Consider the following 17,100-nt stretch of genomic DNA (forward strand, 5'->3'; position numbering starts at 1 on the left):
ATACTACTCCACTGTCAGAGACCCATTTAAGTTTGAAGTTTAAATTTAGTCTACAGCAGTTTCCACCAACAAGTTCCTGGTACTATTCTGTCCAAGTAACTTAAGTCCAGGAATCTTCCGAAAAGTCTTGAAAAAAAAGAAGTTTTGATTTGCATTTTCACAGTTCAGCTAAAGCCCTCAAAATATGTTAGAAAACTTACTCATCCACTTATCCAAAGCATGAATATTTATCATTAGTTTATGTAAAATTGCATGTGTAAAATATAAATTATTTGACCAGTGATGTTCAGTGCTGCCCCAGTACTTCCTGGCCCTTCAGAAAGTATAACCCAAAATGCAGACACAACAATGCAGTCCATATTAACATAGTTAAAATATTTATTGAATACTCAATGGCTTAACAATGTTTCAGAGAAATCATCAGCTTTTTTCTGTAGACAATAAAATGCTTGGCTTCTTCACATTGACAATAGTCCTCGACAAAAAAGTTACTCTACATTGAAACAGATTTCATACCCATAATGCAATCAAGCTAGCGTTCAAGTTTATTTTCTTTTAAAATCTGCCTAGAAGAAATCAAAAGTCCCCAATACTGTTGAGGTCAGGTAAACCTGCAGTAACTGGACTGATCTGTCCTTATGGAGCAACAGAACCAAGCAGTAAACACAGAACTAGGTTGCTATGCTTCCACATCTAGCAGTTCCAAAACATGACTGATTTTGAGTGGTTTGTGTCCACCTGATGAATCTAGTTGATCAAAGTGCAATATTCTTCCTCTGTTGAGTTGTTTTTGAAATCTCAAACTTTCTGTGGGAAATCTCTAGCTCTCCAGCTGCTAAATGCTCAACTGTGTTTACCAGCCCCACCCCAAGTGTCTGTGCGCCATTTGCTGCTGGGCAAGTGGTGGCCAGTGGGTTTTATCACAGCCTTTTCTCTGAAAACAGTTGCTTCCCATTGCAGTATGAGTAGTGAGAGTTTAATACAACAATAAAGTTGTGATATGGACACCAAACAAAACCTTTAAACTCCTTATAAATCTCTGTAAAGGAGGGTTGCAGCTTAATGTTCAATAATACCAGAAACACCTTTCATACCATTATTACATACATTGTTAGAAAACTAATAGTTATAGTTGCTTTAATCACGTCATAAAAATGTTTTGCTGTCAAGAGCCTAAAAGCATAAAGCTGATACTAGTTGAAAGTAACATTAGTTCCATCAGTGGCAGCCGATTGTAAGAGCACAGAACTATGTCAGTATATTCAAGATTGTATTAGAACACTAAGATAAGCAGAAAAGATGCAACACTTCAATACAGACTGGGGTCCTAATACACACAGGGAACACTGGGTACTAATGCTAACCAACCTAGAAATTGAACACTACAGATATTTGCCCCTCTCGATTCTTCAGTTTTCCTTTCAAAGTCATTTACAGTCAGTATTTATTGAACATGCACTGGTGTTTCATTAGCAGTACATGCTATATATTCAGCTCTACTTGGTTACATTCATGTGCAAGGTATATACATTTTAACAGAAAACATAATGTAGTAGGTGTGAGTGGCTCAGTTGTTAGAGTGTCCGCCTGAGGACTATAGGGTCGGAGGTTCCCACTCTTCCCGACCGCATGTCAAAGTGTTCCTGTGCAAGACACCCCCCATGGCCCATCCCCAGCAGTGCCAGTTCCAAGCCTGCTAGAAATTGGGGAGGGTTGCATCAGGGAGGGCATCCGGTGTAAAAACTGTGCCAAATCAACATGCGCACAAAATTATCTGCTGTGGGGACCCTGAACTCAAGGGAGAAGCTAAAAGGACCAAAAATAAAAAATAAAAATAATGTAGTAGATGAAATGGTCAGGTTACAAGTTTAACCTTCCTGCAAAGGTAAACGCCACTAGTGGGCACTATAGCAAAAGACTGGTTAAACTCAAGCATCACTCATACTCAAGCAGTTTCAGGAGACATTAAATGCATCTTGTAACATTTATACTATAGCTTAAAGTGTCAAAGAGTCTGTTATGGACATTAACTTTCTATAAAGACTTGGCTTTTGATTGTTCCATGCATGCAAAGCAAGCTAGCGCTCAAAGTATATGTTAATTTTGCAAAAGCATCCTGAAAAGTATGTATACACTTGCATAAGACACAGTCTTCTTCACATCTTCAAAAACAATTAGAAAAAGGCACAAAAGCATTCACGTTGATGACATAAGTCAGGTCTATGTGGGCTCTTACTGGGGCCTATAGCCACCCAGCTGAGGCATATAGCTGGAGCTTGGTGGTCCTGGCAGCAAGTCAGCTGACTGGTTATTTGTAGGTGCTGTCTGCTCAGAGTCCTCTTCCAGAGGACAGAAGTCCAACACCTCCTGCTGAGCCATCTCCAGCTGGTTAAAATCTGCAGGGTTGCTACTGTCTTTATTCCCTGCAGTGTGCGAGAAGCAGGGCTGTCGAGCAAAACGTTGGGACGGTCTGCTGCCCTCCTGCATCAATGTGTCAAGATTCTCCTCCGAGTCAAGCAGGGGTTGTGTGGACTCTGATCGTAAAAAAACAGCCTGCTGGGGTTGGGTGCACGGAGTCTGACCTTTGTAACCACTGGAGGCCACCACTGAGGAGTACTGAACAGTGCTGGCTGTGGTGTCAGCCAAGTCGCCGCCCTCGTCACTATCAGATACACTCTGGCGAGGTGAGGACATGCAGGAGGAGCCACCGATGCCACTGCTGTGCTCCTCAGACAGATACTTGTCCTTCTTCAGAGGATGACTGGCCTTGTCCTCCTCAAACAGACACTTTCCTTCACACATATCTACATCAACCACGCTGATACCAGACAGACCATTCTCTTTTGGTGTCTCTGCCTGTAAAGAACAATGCGAAGAGTGATATTATAATCAGTCCTAAAAAACAGAAACTGAACTGAAAATTCTGCAACCACATATTCCATTTAATAATGGACTTGGGTCTTCTTAGTATTTTCAGAGGAACTTGACTACTAACACTTTTAAGTGGTCTTAAATTCGGCAGTATTTTGAAGGATGTAAGTGAGAAAGTGCTGATCAGGTAGTTACAAATTGTACCCAGTGAAGTCTCAAACACATTCTCAAACACAGCACTCTGCCTCCCACACAAACACTCTACCTGCCTTTAGACATTCTTAGTCTTAGAGTTTCAAAACTATTCAAATGTATATTTTGTTAGAAATATATTAGTGGACAGCACAGTGGTGGAATGGTTGGTTAGCGGTGCTGCCTCACAGCTAAAAATGCCCCTGATTTGAATCCCCCGACAGCTGTGGCCTTTTTGTGTGGAGTTTGAATGTTCGCCAGCCCCTTCACAAGACCAAACAGCATAAGTAGTTACGATAATGGATGGATAGATGTATTTATATCAATTTTTCAAATAGGCCAATTAGATTTAAGGCCTGTAGAATTAAAGTGGTTTGTGCCAACGTGATGGGCATCTTAATTTTCTTTTTACTTTCTGCTTGTGTTATTGTTATACTGATAACACTGTCTGGCCTGCTGCCATGCCAGCTACCTTGCAGGACTGCATATGTGGATATGGAAGTGGATGTAATGACATGTTCTCTAGCTTAACAGTAGTAAAATGGAGATCTTTGTCATTGGCGCCAGCATATTACCAGAAAAATCCTGACACCTGCTGGTTCTCCATTGGAACATGTTGAATCCGTTGCACACCTCCATAGGATTTTGCTTGATACTAACCTTTTTGAGCATTTTTAATATACTAAGTTATATCACCTTTCAGTTTTAACTGTGATAAAAGTAAGCACTGATTCTAATAAAATGTTTTTAATGTAATTACATCAAATTCAGCTGTAGTAGTTTGCCTATAAGTTGATTAACAGCAGGTTTTGTGCAACAGAGACAAAGTGGTTAAATTAATTCTCTGCTGACTTGGTCAGCTGCTGTACTGAAGAAATAGACTGGAGACTGACAACATGGGGAAAAAAATTAAAAAACAAAAAAATCTGCTACAATCTGCTCATCTTTTACACCCTAACAATGTTGGTGTTTTGATGTACAATTTATAGTAAAAATACTTGGGATTGAGTTGCTAAAGCTGGTTCCTTTTTGGATCCAGTACCAAGTGGGTATAAAATGCCCAGACTTGTTAAACTCTACAGCTAAACAATTCAAATGTTTATTTCACAATCTCTGTTCCGCTCAAATTTCAGACAGTACACCACCAAGGCTGATGATTTAAAGAAACATGGTAGAAAACTAATGACAAGAAAATAAATTATTATTTTTTGACCTTTCGGCTTATCTTGCAAGTTCAGGATCACCACAGCACCTTCCTGCCACGACCCCCCCTAGTTTCTACTGAGATTGGGACCGGCGCTGCATGGATAGGGATGAGCTGTTGGGGGGTTTGTGTCTTTCCCAGCGACACTTCAACATGTGAATAGAATACTGTACATGTATAAATGTCATTTTCATGTTTGTCAATAGAAGTCCTTACTTTCAAAGGATAATCAGGTGACCAGTTTCCAATGGTGCTTTCTCCAGGGTTTGGAATCTGGGGCCAAAAGTTCTTCTTAATGCTGAAGGAAAAAGTTTGAATATCAGCTTACACACATTGGCTGCAAAGTTTCAGCAACAACTCTGACTGCATTCATTTACAATATATGTGAGTAGTTTAGTTTTTCCAGAGCCTAAAGCATAAATAGCTGTTTGAAAAGACCACAATCAGTGGGAGAATTTAAAAGCCTGTTTTTACAGAGAGGGCTGAGATGCTGTGAAAAGAGGGACCCTATCAATACACATGACACATTCATGGCAAGGTTCAAACCCGGTTCTGAGTAACAGTCTTACTTACATGTCTTTTTTGCACATACAGAGCACCATGGTCATGACAACAACAAAAAGAAATCCAAGGCTCACGCCTACCACGATGCACTCGATCTCTCCCGGTGCTGAGGGAAACAGAGGATAGTAAGTTTGCACTGAAACATTTGTGAAATGATTAGAACAGGTGACCACGTAGGAAAGGTTATCTTTACCATATTTCAGAGTGGTGAATGAGTGATTAAAGCCAAGAGCTGAGCCTCGGATGGTTGAAGCCTTTATCCAAGTGTCATACTTCGTGTCGCGGGACAATGACGTCAGGGTAACTGAGGTGGCGTTAGCCGCCACTGTTACGTCTGTAAATGAGCAAATGTGTAATCAGTAATTCCAAGAAAAAACTGAAAGCTGTCAATGAAAAACTCAAGCATGTTTAGGACAACAGTTGACCTACATACCATTTATTTTAGTCCCATTTGTGTAATATATCGTGTAGTTTGTGATGAAGCCCCGTCTGCGGTGTGCTGGAATATGTGTCCACACTAGCTCAGCCTTGTTATGTCCTGGTTTACCCTTCAGTCGAACAGATGGGCCTTCTAAAGGAGCTGCAACCACAACAGCAACATCATGCATGGTAATCATCCAAGTGTGCCTTATCCAACCCAAATGACTTCATAATTCTCTAGATATGTACTTGAAATAGTTCTAACAAATTTGTCAAATAGCCAATTAGCCAATCAAACCCAGTGTGTGGAGTACAATTATTGCACATTAACATTCTGTGGAAATTAGGACTTCAGACTTACAAAATGGATAGTAAGTGTTAAGTGGACTGCTTTTACATAATACTGTTCAACCTTAATGGACAAAGCCGTGGGGATGCTGGTTAGGCAATGGAGTCTCAATCCCAAACTGACAAAGAACTGACAATTTTGTCAAAAAAAAATACTGTAGCCATTTGTAAAATGTATGCTAGTTCAACATTTTTCTTTTAGTAACTTTCATGTACATTGAGTCACTAATGAGTATTTTATCTTACCTCCTTGCTCAAGAAAGGCTTCGACACTTGCTGGCTTCCCAATAAATCCAGCTTGTATTGCGTACACGGATACAGTGTAGCAAACGAACTTCTCAAGGTTGCCTAGATTTGACACAATGAGTTAAAGAAAATGTTTGTTGTCCGATTGTAATTGTAAATTTATTTACAGATAACACAGCTTTACACATGACCTATCACTCATTATTTACTACTAGAGAGTGTACGTTGGACGAGGTGTGGTTACACTTTAATTACCTACCACAGTACTAGAAATGTTCCAAGCTGATCTAGCGGCATTTGCTCAGGTTAGGCCAAATTTGAAAGGTTTCCTCACTGGTTATTTACTGACCTCTAACATGTTTCACCACAGCCTGCTGTTAGTGTTCACAGTCAGGCTCTACAGTGCATCATTCTCCTAATACAAGAGTGTGACTGCGGTCAAACAGGTACACTGGAGACAGACTCAGTATCAAATGAGAGTAGAAAACCTTTAGCTAGCAGCTTCTCAGTTTAAACTAGTGCCAACTGTTGGTTTTACTGGTTAGGATGACAGCAGATCAATACAGCTGCTCACTAATGACGGTTAGTGTGTGTGTCTCAGTAGCCAGTATATACACTCTGAGAGGACAGCTGAACTGTGCTGTTGTCAGTGTGTATGTATTTTACAGCTACTTTATTAGATGCCTGATTTGGGGAAGAATAGATATTTTAAAGCATGTTGAACTTACATCATAAACTTCACTCAGATCATTCTGTATGCTAATATGAAGTGATTACCTTTAATAACAGTGTGTGTCGTAGTTCTGTTTTCCCTCTGCCAGTCAATTTGATCACCAGCGACCCATTCCACCACATACTCTGTCACAGCTGTTTTGCTGGGTGGCTTCCATTCCAGCCACAGCTGGCCTTCATGGGGCCACACCTTTAGCTTCTCCACTGGGGCAAGCGCTGAACACACACACACACACACACACACACACACACACACACACACACACACACACACTTTAGAATAGAGAAGCACAGAGCACTAAACCGAAAAATGTTGGTATACTGTCAAACCACATCATACACCTATACAATGTAATGCAATCAAACGAAGCAGCTGCACCATGAGAGCTACTTTTACATGATTGTTTTCTCTAAGTTTTTAAGTTAAAACTATCAGAAAGGCAATGATTGTAACATTTATTACTGAAGTTATGCAGGGTAATGGAGTGATACTAGAGTGCTTGCAATTAAAAGATGGACCTAATGTTTTGGCCCCGTCTATCATTGGAAACGGGTTGGCTAATACATTATAACCAACTCTTTAACACCCACTATGACCTTAATGATATACACATAGTAGAATTATCATCTTGTACCTTAACTTTTCACCAATCTCAATTTACAAACTGAGAAATTATGAAAGCAGCATTCATGGCCGAGCTGCTCCATTTGATTGCATTGGATTACACAGGCGTACCAAAAGCAGTGGACACAGTGTCCAAAGCTGGGGTCTGGGAGTTGACGTAACGCTTGCTGTTGCAAATTTATTTCTACAGGTCGGTAGAAGGTATTTCTGGCAATTATTTTCTTCTGCTTCATTTCTAACCATTTCTATTACATTTTAATGATTTTAACAACTTTAGCAAAACAAATTATATAGTAGTGATCCAATCTAAGACTATACAAAGGACGAGACGGTGCCTGTGTCCTCCAAAAGTTGAGGCGTAACGTAACTTCATACTCTATAAAGTGACATAGGAAAAACACAGAACTTTATGAAACAAGTATAATCTAGACAGATGAACACTTTTACGATTTTTGAAGACTAAATACAATTGCCACAAGTAAAATGCTATAGCTACGCTATAAACACTACTACACAACAGTCTCCCTGCTGCTGTCAGTTTACATGGAAAATAACACATGCATCTTTATCCAAAATGCTGCCCGTGTTCTTTAGATTGTTTGCTATAGCTCAGTTACCATGGATACTTACCATTTTTTTCCGGAATGAAAAGAAGAGCCTCAGGAGATGTGCCCAAAGAATTGCTGGCAGTGACACGTATTTTTACATAATTTCTATCATCTAGGGTGATCTCTTTCAGGGCATTGATCTTCCTCTGGTTAGTGCTGCTGTCCACCTCTGACCTGTTGACTGGAATACTCTCCCAGCTTTCATTGCTGAGGTTATCACTTTGAATATTTATGTTGAATTTTAATATCCTCCCATTGGGAAACACAGGATCCTGACAGGGCAAAATAACAGTTATTTAGTTAAGTTTCCGAAATCAACTAACATCAAGTTTTGAACAGAAAAACAACTAACTGAACTGCAGAAAAATGTTAAACTGTTGGTAAAGGCCATTAATACTCAATCTTAACAAGGACAAATATAAAATATAAAAAAATACTTCAAAAGTATCAGGCTGAATGTAGCTACAGTGTTAAAGTTTTATACTGTTGTTCACAGAACTCTGACATTGAGTATCATGGCAGTAAGGTATAAGAAATGAGGAGGCTGCAGGTAGAGACATTATTGTACCATTTCTTTTTTGTTAGGTTTTCAACTTCTTTGCTGAATTAATGCTTTGGTTTGTTTTAGTGAATGAGATTTGTTGGGAAAAGGCCATGTTTACAACTTCTGGTATTAAGTTGGCTGGTAAAAAATTAGCCAACCTTGAAAATATAGGTCTGCTGAACACTAGCCACAACATCTGTGCATGTTTTCCCCCTCTGCTCATATTTTAGCATTTAGGCAAATTATAAAGAAATGGGTGCAGTTTGGGGCTGTAGACCTTGACTGAACTGGGGAAAACAATACAGTATTGTTCAAAATAATAGCAGTACAATGTGACTAACCAGAATAATCCAGGTTTTTAGTATATTTTTTATTGCTACGTGGAAAACAAGTTACCAGTAGGTGCAGTAGATTCTCAGAAAACAAACAAGACCCAGCATTCATGATATTCATGCTCTTAAGGCTGTGCAATTGGGCAATTTGTTGAAGGGGGTGTGTTCAAAAAAATAGCAGTGTGGCATTCAATCACTGAGGTCATCAATTTAGTGAAAAAACAGGTGTGAATCAGGTGGCCCCCTATTTAAGAACGAAGCGAGCACTTGTTGAACATGCATTTGAAAGCCTGAGGAAAATGGGTCGTTCAAGACATTGTTCAGAAGAACAGTGTACTTTGATTAAAAAGTTGATTAAAGAGGGGAAAACCTATAAAGAGGGGCAAAAAATGATAGGCTGTTCAGCTAAACTGATCTCCAATGCCTTAAAATGGAGCAAAACCAAAGAGACGTGGAAGAAAACGGAAGACAACCATCAAAATGGATCAAAGAATAACCAGAAGGTCAAAGGCTCAGCCAATGATCAGCTCCAGGATGATCAGAGACAGTCTGGAGTTACCTGTAAGTACTGTGACAGTTAGAAGACGTCTGTGTGAAGCTAATCTATTTTCAAGAATCCCCCACAAAGTCCCTCTGTTTAAAAAAGCCATGTGCAGAAGAGGTTACAATCTGCCAAAGAACACATCAACTGGCCTAAAGAGAAATGGAGGAACATTTTGTGGCCTGATGAGGTAAAATTGTTCTTTCTGGGTCCAAGGGCCAAGACAGTTTGTGAGACGACCCCCAAACTCTGAATTCAAGCCATAGTACACAGTGAAGACAGTGAAGGATGGCGCTGCAAAAATCATGATATGGGCATGTTTCACCTACTGTGGTGTTGGGCCTATTTATCGCATACCAGGGATCAACGATCAGTTTGCATATGTCAAAATACTAGAAGAGGTCATGTTGCCTTATGCTAAAGAGGACATGTCCTTGAAATGGTTGTTTCAACAAGACAATGACCCCAAACACACTAGTAAACGAGCAAAGTCTTGGTTCCAAACCAACAAAATGAATGTTATGGAGTGGGCCAGCACAATCCTTGGACCTTAATCCAATCGAGAACTTGTGAGGTGATATCAATAATGCTGTTTCTGAAGCCAAACCAAGAAATGTAAATGAATTGGTGAATGTTGTTAAAGAATCATGGAGTGGAATAACAGCTGAGAGGTGCCACAAGTTGGTTAACTCCATGCCACACAGATGTGAAGCAGGTTTAAAAAACTGTGGTCATACAACTAATTATTAGTTTAGTGATTCACAGGAAGCAAAATCCTAAAAACAAAAACATTTGTACAAAATAGTTTTGAGTTTGTACAGTCAACGGCAGACACTGCTATAGTTTTTGAACACACCCCTTTTAACTAATTACCCAATTGCACAGCCTTACGAGCTGCATATCATGAATGCTGGGTCTTGTTTGTTTTCTGAGAATCTACTGCACCTACTGGTAACTTGTTTGCCATGTAGCAATAAAAAAAATATACTAAAAACCTGGATTATTCTGGTTAGTCACATTGTACTGCTATTATTTGGAACAATACTGTACATTTTCTGAGTCCAGAGTACTGAGAGTGACACACAGGAAGAGTCCACTTCTTGTACTGTACTCCATCTCGTGTGTGCAGGAACAAGAAAAAAACTACCATAGTATCTGTAGGGGTCAGTTTACACATTGTAGTAATTATCTGACCAATGAACATGAGGTAGCATATTTGAACAATGCCCATGAGAATATACCTCCTGACTTTAAAAAAACCTTTACAGAAAATAAGAAGGCATAAAAGATAATGAAATAATATGTTAAAAACATAGTGGATTTGCTCTAATCTTTCGAGCCATATTTTCAAAGTGATATATCATTTTCTTTGGCTAAAACTTAGCAATAAAGCATTTAAGCTGTTAAGCGCAGATAGAGGTTTAAAGTTATAAAATGTAAAGTTACCCAATTTTCACTGTTGTTATTTATGACTGGTGTAACTTACAAAATGTCACAACCTTTTTTCTAGGATCAACACTAGATTCTACACCTTCCAAAAAGCATATACAACAGTTTGATGATTTTTTTCCATTCAAATTGTAATTTGTGGATTAATAAGGTGGAATTCCGTTTTTTGTTAAACTGAATATCATGTAGCAGTGTACCTTACAAATAACCTGCACTCGCCGTCCATTAATCCGGTCAGCCACAGATGTGATTTTCCATAAATCCGGTCTACTTTTTGGTTCTAGGAATTAAAAAAGAAAACCAAATATTTTCAATTTTACCAAAAGAACAAAATAAAATAACACCTTCATTTCTCAGTCCCACAACTCAACACTAATGTGTGCAATGTGGGCAGGAGTCAAGGTTTTTTTTAAATTTGTATTTAATATATCGAATTATGTCTGCCAACATGCATACACTGCCATGTTGTATTCAGTTGTTAAACACTTGGTTGGTGTTCCGGTGAAAGTAGGCTGAATGTGCACTGATCATACTCACTGTCTTCTTCTGTTATCTTTGTAGTGTTGGAAGTCCACTCGCTCCAGTAGCCATGGTCCTCTTTACTATTTTTGCAGCGTACTTGAATGATATAAACTGTGCCTGGCTGAAGGTTCTGCAGTCTGAAGGACTCTACGTATTTAATTTCCCCAGGAGGTACCTAAAAGACATCGAGCACATCTTTTATTGATTCTGTCAACTAATAGTTTTAAAAGGACAAAGAGACAAAAGAAACAACGTATATTTTAAACTGCAGCGGCACTTTCTTGCTGAATGCATACATTGAAAAAAAATGGGGTAAGTTGCAGGTAGCAACAGTAAGGACACAAACATACTTACATAAGACCAACTATGAGATCCATGTGTGCAGAATCTGATCTGATAGGTTAGGTCCATATATGTTTTATCAATTGGATGTTTCCACATTATTAGAAGGGAGCTGGGAAATTTCTTCTCTGCTCTGACTTCGACATTTGATGGTGGGTTTGTTTTCACTGCAACAACCAATTCAACAAACAGTCAAGAGCACATGAGATGGTGATTAAACAATCATTTATTATTACTTGAGTCAGATTTCAGCAGTGAGCGCATTAAAACAAAGATAAAAAAGTAGGGCTGTCAAATTTAACATAACACTTTAATCCGAAGTCCTTCTAACGCTATATATGCCATTAGTGCGGGTTCTGATTTGACCCATATCCTCGTAGGCACAGGGCTCAAAAGTGATCAACTGAGTAGAGACAGCCCTAATAAAAATGTTTTATACGAGACTAGATCAGAACAAGCGAACAAAAACTGCAACACTGTACAAACCTTACTCACATATTCCAAACTTACTTACCAAACCAGCCAGCGTCTTTTGCCAGATGCTCAGACTCTTCTGTTCCGAGCTTGTTGCGTGCTTCTACCCAGATGTCCATTGGCAGGTGAATAGGGTATAAAGACATCTTCACTTCAGTACTGTTTTCTGCAGTTGATGAATTAAACTCGTCAAAGCTGTGGACAAAAAAAATGTATTACCAAATGATAAGAATTCCATGAGGCCTAAACATCCATAACACCAATTTCAATAATTTCAAGTTCAGCAATCATTATGATTTATGTTGTTTTCAAATATTCCATTGTGACAGTCCTTGGTTTAGACTCCATAGGTTAAAGGGTACAAGTCTCCTTTGCATCTAAGGGCTGTGACATCTGATGTGAAATGTTACCTTTAGTCTTGGTCAACAAGTGTCACTTAACCACACCGTAAAAGCACCAGCTGATGAGCATCATATACACATTTTGAACTTGTGTGAGGAGGAGAAAGCGGAAGACCAGGGACAGCGTATGACAGCGTATGCTGGTTAAACGTGCTTTCTGTAGCTCGTGTCTGTAGTACAATTTCATTGAGCATGAGAATAAACATGAAATGGCACTAGCTGTAGACACTGTATTGTGATTAAGCTCAAACCCAGAATTAGCCTGCATCCTGCAGTAGTGTGTTAAAGTGGACTTAATTCAAATGATTTGAGGCAACTCTTCACTAAAGGTAAAAGCACTTATGAATGCATTTTCAGGGTTTCGCTTTTTTTTTTATCATATTGTGTTATTTCATCTATTATTCCTTTATTTTCTTAGGTTTAAGTTGTCATATTATTTTAGTATTGTTAAAGTCATAATCTTGGTATTGTGACAACACTATCACCAAGCTTAATCGACCGGTCCTTCTAATTGATGGGATGATAATTCAAAGCTGCTGACAGGGGTTCAGCTTGCAAAGACAGTGCAGGACACATTGCAAAAAGTAGGCAAATGGATGGTCATTGCCGAAGTGATGTTGGCCGACGCTTGTCTTGGTGGGTCACAGCCCTTAAAAGAAAAGGACCTCAGGCTTGTTCCAACTTGACTCTTTATATGTGAACTGCATATGTTCAAGAGGCTGGACCGATTTTAATACACTCATTGTCAAGAAAGCACAAATAACAAGCCGTGACAAACTTCAAATTACCAGTTCTCCATTCAAGCAACACAACTCTTTGACAATAACAAAGCACTGAACCAGTAAGACAAAAACATTTAAGTGTGTACTCACTGCAAGACTCTAACAAACAATATGTATTCTGTAGGGACTTCTGATGTTTGACGTCCTACTGCTTTCCACTCACACCTGATGGATGGTGAGATAGAAGATTTTTGCTGAACTGCTAAACAGGACAGATTCTCAGGCTTCTTTGGACGATCTGACAATGGGACAAGGAAAACAGAAACTTCTTTTTAACACTCAGATGAGGGTGCAATGGGTTTGAATGAATATGTTCCTCTTGTAATTGTACTGCAAAACAGAACCTAAACAGTGGAAATGCTGTATAATCATCAGTCCTGTAATCAAATCTTAAAACAGGATGTAGGTTCTGCATTCTCTCATGCATATATAACAAAGCCTGCATGAGTAGTTGACTTTGTGGTTTCTTTACCTTGTAACCAGTCTAAAGTTAATTGTTGTCATAACTACCACCTAATAACTAATGCTAAGCTACAGTTGATTTTAAGACCACAAATACAGGGGGGGGCATACTAGCCTTTTTACCATGTGGGACTCCTGTCCAAAGAAGAAAATTATCAAAAAAATAAAATAAAAAAATGAAAAACTTACAGCCTTTTGTAAGGTAGATCCCATGAATAAATCTGCCTTCATTCATGACAACTTTGGCAGACTTTTTCTTGCATAAGCAAAACAACCATTCAGATCTTTCATTTGTGATGGGGATAGTGACGCTAAGAGATGAATTGTTCGTCTTGGTGTACCACTCTTTGGGCAGAGTAGTTTTAGACAGATTCCAGTAGAGGTCTTCAGGTGTAACTTCAGATGTGTTGCGGATCATACATGTAGCCGTGAAAGTAGTTCCAATCTCAATCACTGGAGACTGCGGGTCTATCATCAAATGGTTGACATTCTCTGAAGACCAAGACAACAAAATGCTGTAACTTAACGAACAGATTATAACCAACTAAATCACTTCTGAGTAGTTTGCTTATATCAGCATCAACAATTTTAAACATATCCCTGGGACTGCTGAGCCAGCAAATTACCCACAGTTCCTCCTGTGGTTTAAGCAATCAACACGAAACCAGTAGGAATATCTGCTGTTTTTGATAAGATGCAACTAAGATGCAGTTTTTAACTCAACTTCTAACTTTTGACTTATACTGTTTTGGTAACAGACACAAAGCTGATTTTTACCAAGTTGTAAATAAATATCAGCACATAGCAAGCTGTGGGCATTACCACTGATCAAGTACATAGAACTCACTTGAAATATTGACATCAGCAACTACTGAACACACACACGAAAGACGGACAAAGCATTACTGGCTCTGGAGACTGCTCCAGTGAGCAAGACAAGACAAGACAAGACACACCAACCTCATTAAAAACACTAGGGCAAATCTTGGTACTATAAACAAACCATGGTACATTTTCTGACTATTATACTGTATTCAAACAACACTGGAGGAATGGAAAGAATATGTTATGTGCAAGAATATTTTGAGTGTGATTAGCCGTAGTCACTCCAGATAAATTAGGTACTCTGGTTGTGTTATATGTAGTAGTGTTATTAGCACTTTTATTAGGAAACAAACAAACGAGTAGATCGGATGGAGATGGTCGTTCAGGAAGATGGATGGAAGTTGGACTTGCTTGCATATCTGCTTGCAGGCATTTAATCTCAGGAGTCTTTAACACCGACATGAATACCTAGGACTCCCAACCTGTTGGTCAGAACTGAAGAAGGCTTTCAGATAAAAGCTGAAACTACTTCAAGACTCTCAAGCAAGTCCAGTTTTTATTCAAACAAATGTTTTGAAATTGCCAACAGTAGCAGATTTGTCTTATACAGCCATTTCCTTGAAAATACTTAGCACATTATAATACTGGAGTAGCTGGAGAAGGTCGGGAAAGAGAAGAGTATATTTAAACGAGGGAACTAACACTACCACAGTGAAAACCAGAAAAGGCAAAAGTGGCCCTGAACAATATTTTCAGGTCTTATAAGTAATTCTGCTGACAGTTGGTGACAGCAATGTACAAAAACAAAATTATGTATATATTATATATAACACACAAGATCAAGATTTTATGATGTGAAATTTTTACTTTAGCAAATGTTTAGCAAATCTTTAACAATACATAAAGTGTATTGCTGAGAAGAACAGAATAGGTACATAACATTGTTTTCTGCACAGTGTACCCTACAGAAGTACGTAGAAGAAATTTAATTAGATTAAAGCATTTAAATGGAGAGCTGCCAAAGTGTTAATGGTTATGTGTCCACATCAGGACAGCAACAAGACATTTAACATCCAGAGAGTAATACACACATCTGTTTTGAAACTGGCATAGACCCTGGTCCTTAAGAGTTACTAACTTTGCTTGTTTTTCCACTATTCCTACACTTCCTGATGTGCAGCATCTGGATCAGGTGTGTTTAGTCAATCAGAAATGAAACGGTACCAGTTTAGATAAGACATAGTGAATTAGTGTCGCCCAGCTCCTGACTGATAGCAATGAGTAGGAAAACAAGCAGGACAGTAATGTTAGAGCTCAATCACCAGGATTGCTGGTCTTGATTTAACGTATACTGACCACTTATAGCAGGTAAGGCGAGGCAAGACAACACCACCAGCCGGATCACACCCCTAGGCACCATTATGACGATGGCAAGCTAGGAACATAATAATATTAGGTCAGACATGGAAGGGTGAGTTCTGTCTACAGCACTACACACAAACTTTAACTTAATAGTAAGATAACTTCATCATAGCCCTGTTTTGAATGTTATGATTGCGCAGCTTAGTAGCACAATTTTATCGATGACTACTAAACAAGATGAGAACTGAATATGTTAGCTAGCAGTGGCTAATAATAACTTTTTCGTACGAATGTAGTCACCGCGTTGCGAATTTCTAAATTACCGTTGGTAATGCTAGCTCACATTGCCACCCTTCAAATCGCCATATTGTTTCCGCAGTCAAATAAAATGTGGGTTTTACTCACCTAACTTCCGTCAAGTATGGTCGCTATATACGTCTTTCTAGATTTATATCATCGTTCTTCAACGGCTGGAGTTTATTTGTGAGGTAAGGTCAATAACTTCTAGCATTAATCGGTACTATTCACGTCTGTGCCTGTGGTTCCAGAGTAGCACCGCCCACTTCCCGTCAACAGAACGCGTGTCGCAACATTTCCTGATGCTGCGCAATGATTGTACGATCCCACAACATCGCGATGGACCCGAGAATACTTTATATTGCGTTTCCTACCTGCTTCGATGTTGTGAGGATCAGCGTAAATGTGCAGGAAAGCAGTGCCGTTTGCTGATGGGTGAAAGAAACTGTTTGTCAATTACTTTCGACAAATCGGAGTTAGGCGATTTCATTGTATCGTTTTACAAGTCCTGTCCTGTTGTTTTCCAGTATGTCTCCACCCTTCACGTCCACAGAATGAACAAGTGCTTAAAGCTTCCTGCAAACTAGACACCTTCCCAAAACAAAGAAAATGGGAACATTGAACAGGATTTGAATTACACAATTGTCAGTGAATCAGCAGTTGATGGTAATCGCCAAAAAAATTCTTGATAAAGGAAGCTGCGATATTGCTTTTATTCTGAAGTGGAGTTTGAATAGGAAAACAAAGAGACTGAAAAGTACTACAACCATTGCAAAATATGTTAAAAATTCTATAGAAAAACAAGACTTCTGATCAAGAGTTCTGATCATATAATTGTCTGTAGTTAAATTCAGAAGACTTTTTTTTTTTTTTTTTTTACAATTTTGAACATCTCCAGTACAGGATACATATTTTTCCTACATACTCTCACTGAATAACGGATTTAATTCACTAGAG

At 38.9% G+C, this 17,100-nt stretch overlaps 1 protein-coding gene across 3 annotated transcripts; it reads right to left on the minus strand.

Annotated features, from left to right (window-relative positions):
* Window positions 1-354: 354 nt before the first annotated feature.
* Window positions 355-16,662, minus strand: il6st (interleukin 6 cytokine family signal transduce). 3 transcript variants are annotated; one of them, XM_067483299.1, is made up of 16 exons: window positions 16,518-16,662; window positions 15,841-15,919; window positions 13,849-14,151; window positions 13,288-13,435; window positions 12,055-12,209; window positions 11,553-11,707; window positions 11,214-11,373; window positions 10,874-10,956; window positions 7,833-8,082; window positions 6,623-6,793; window positions 5,846-5,947; window positions 5,265-5,411; window positions 5,025-5,165; window positions 4,841-4,937; window positions 4,484-4,565; window positions 355-2,856 (listed from the first exon to the last, which is right to left on the minus strand). In XM_067483299.1, the coding sequence occupies exons 2-16, from the start codon at window positions 15,902-15,904 to the stop codon at window positions 2,233-2,235; spliced, it is 2,682 nt and encodes an 893-aa protein (XP_067339400.1). In that variant the 5' UTR covers window positions 15,905-15,919; window positions 16,518-16,662; the 3' UTR covers window positions 355-2,232. The 3 variants fall into 3 exon arrangements, with proteins under 3 accessions (XP_067339400.1, XP_067339399.1, XP_067339401.1); XM_067483298.1 differs by lacking the exon at window positions 16,518-16,662 and adding an exon at window positions 16,252-16,423; XM_067483300.1 differs by lacking the exons at window positions 13,849-14,151; window positions 16,518-16,662 and adding an exon at window positions 16,252-16,423.
* Between the last annotated feature and the right edge of the window lie 438 nt (window positions 16,663-17,100).

Source organism: Channa argus, chromosome 18 (assembly GCF_033026475.1).
Source record: "Channa argus isolate prfri chromosome 18, Channa argus male v1.0, whole genome shotgun sequence".
Lineage (NCBI taxonomy): Eukaryota > Metazoa > Chordata > Actinopteri > Anabantiformes > Channidae > Channa > Channa argus.

Coding starts and splice junctions, on each gene's coding strand:
- il6st (XM_067483299.1), bottom strand. CDS start 15,904: ATGGTGCCTAGGGGTGTGATCCGGCTGGTGGTGTTGTCTTGCCTCGCC. Junction 11,374..11,552: donor GATCTCATAGTTGGTCTTAT/GTAAGTATGTTT, acceptor GATGTCTTTTAG/GTACCTCCTGGGGAAATTAA. Junction 4,938..5,024: donor ATTCACCACTCTGAAATATG/GTAAAGATAACC, acceptor TGTTTCCCTCAG/CACCGGGAGAGATCGAGTGC.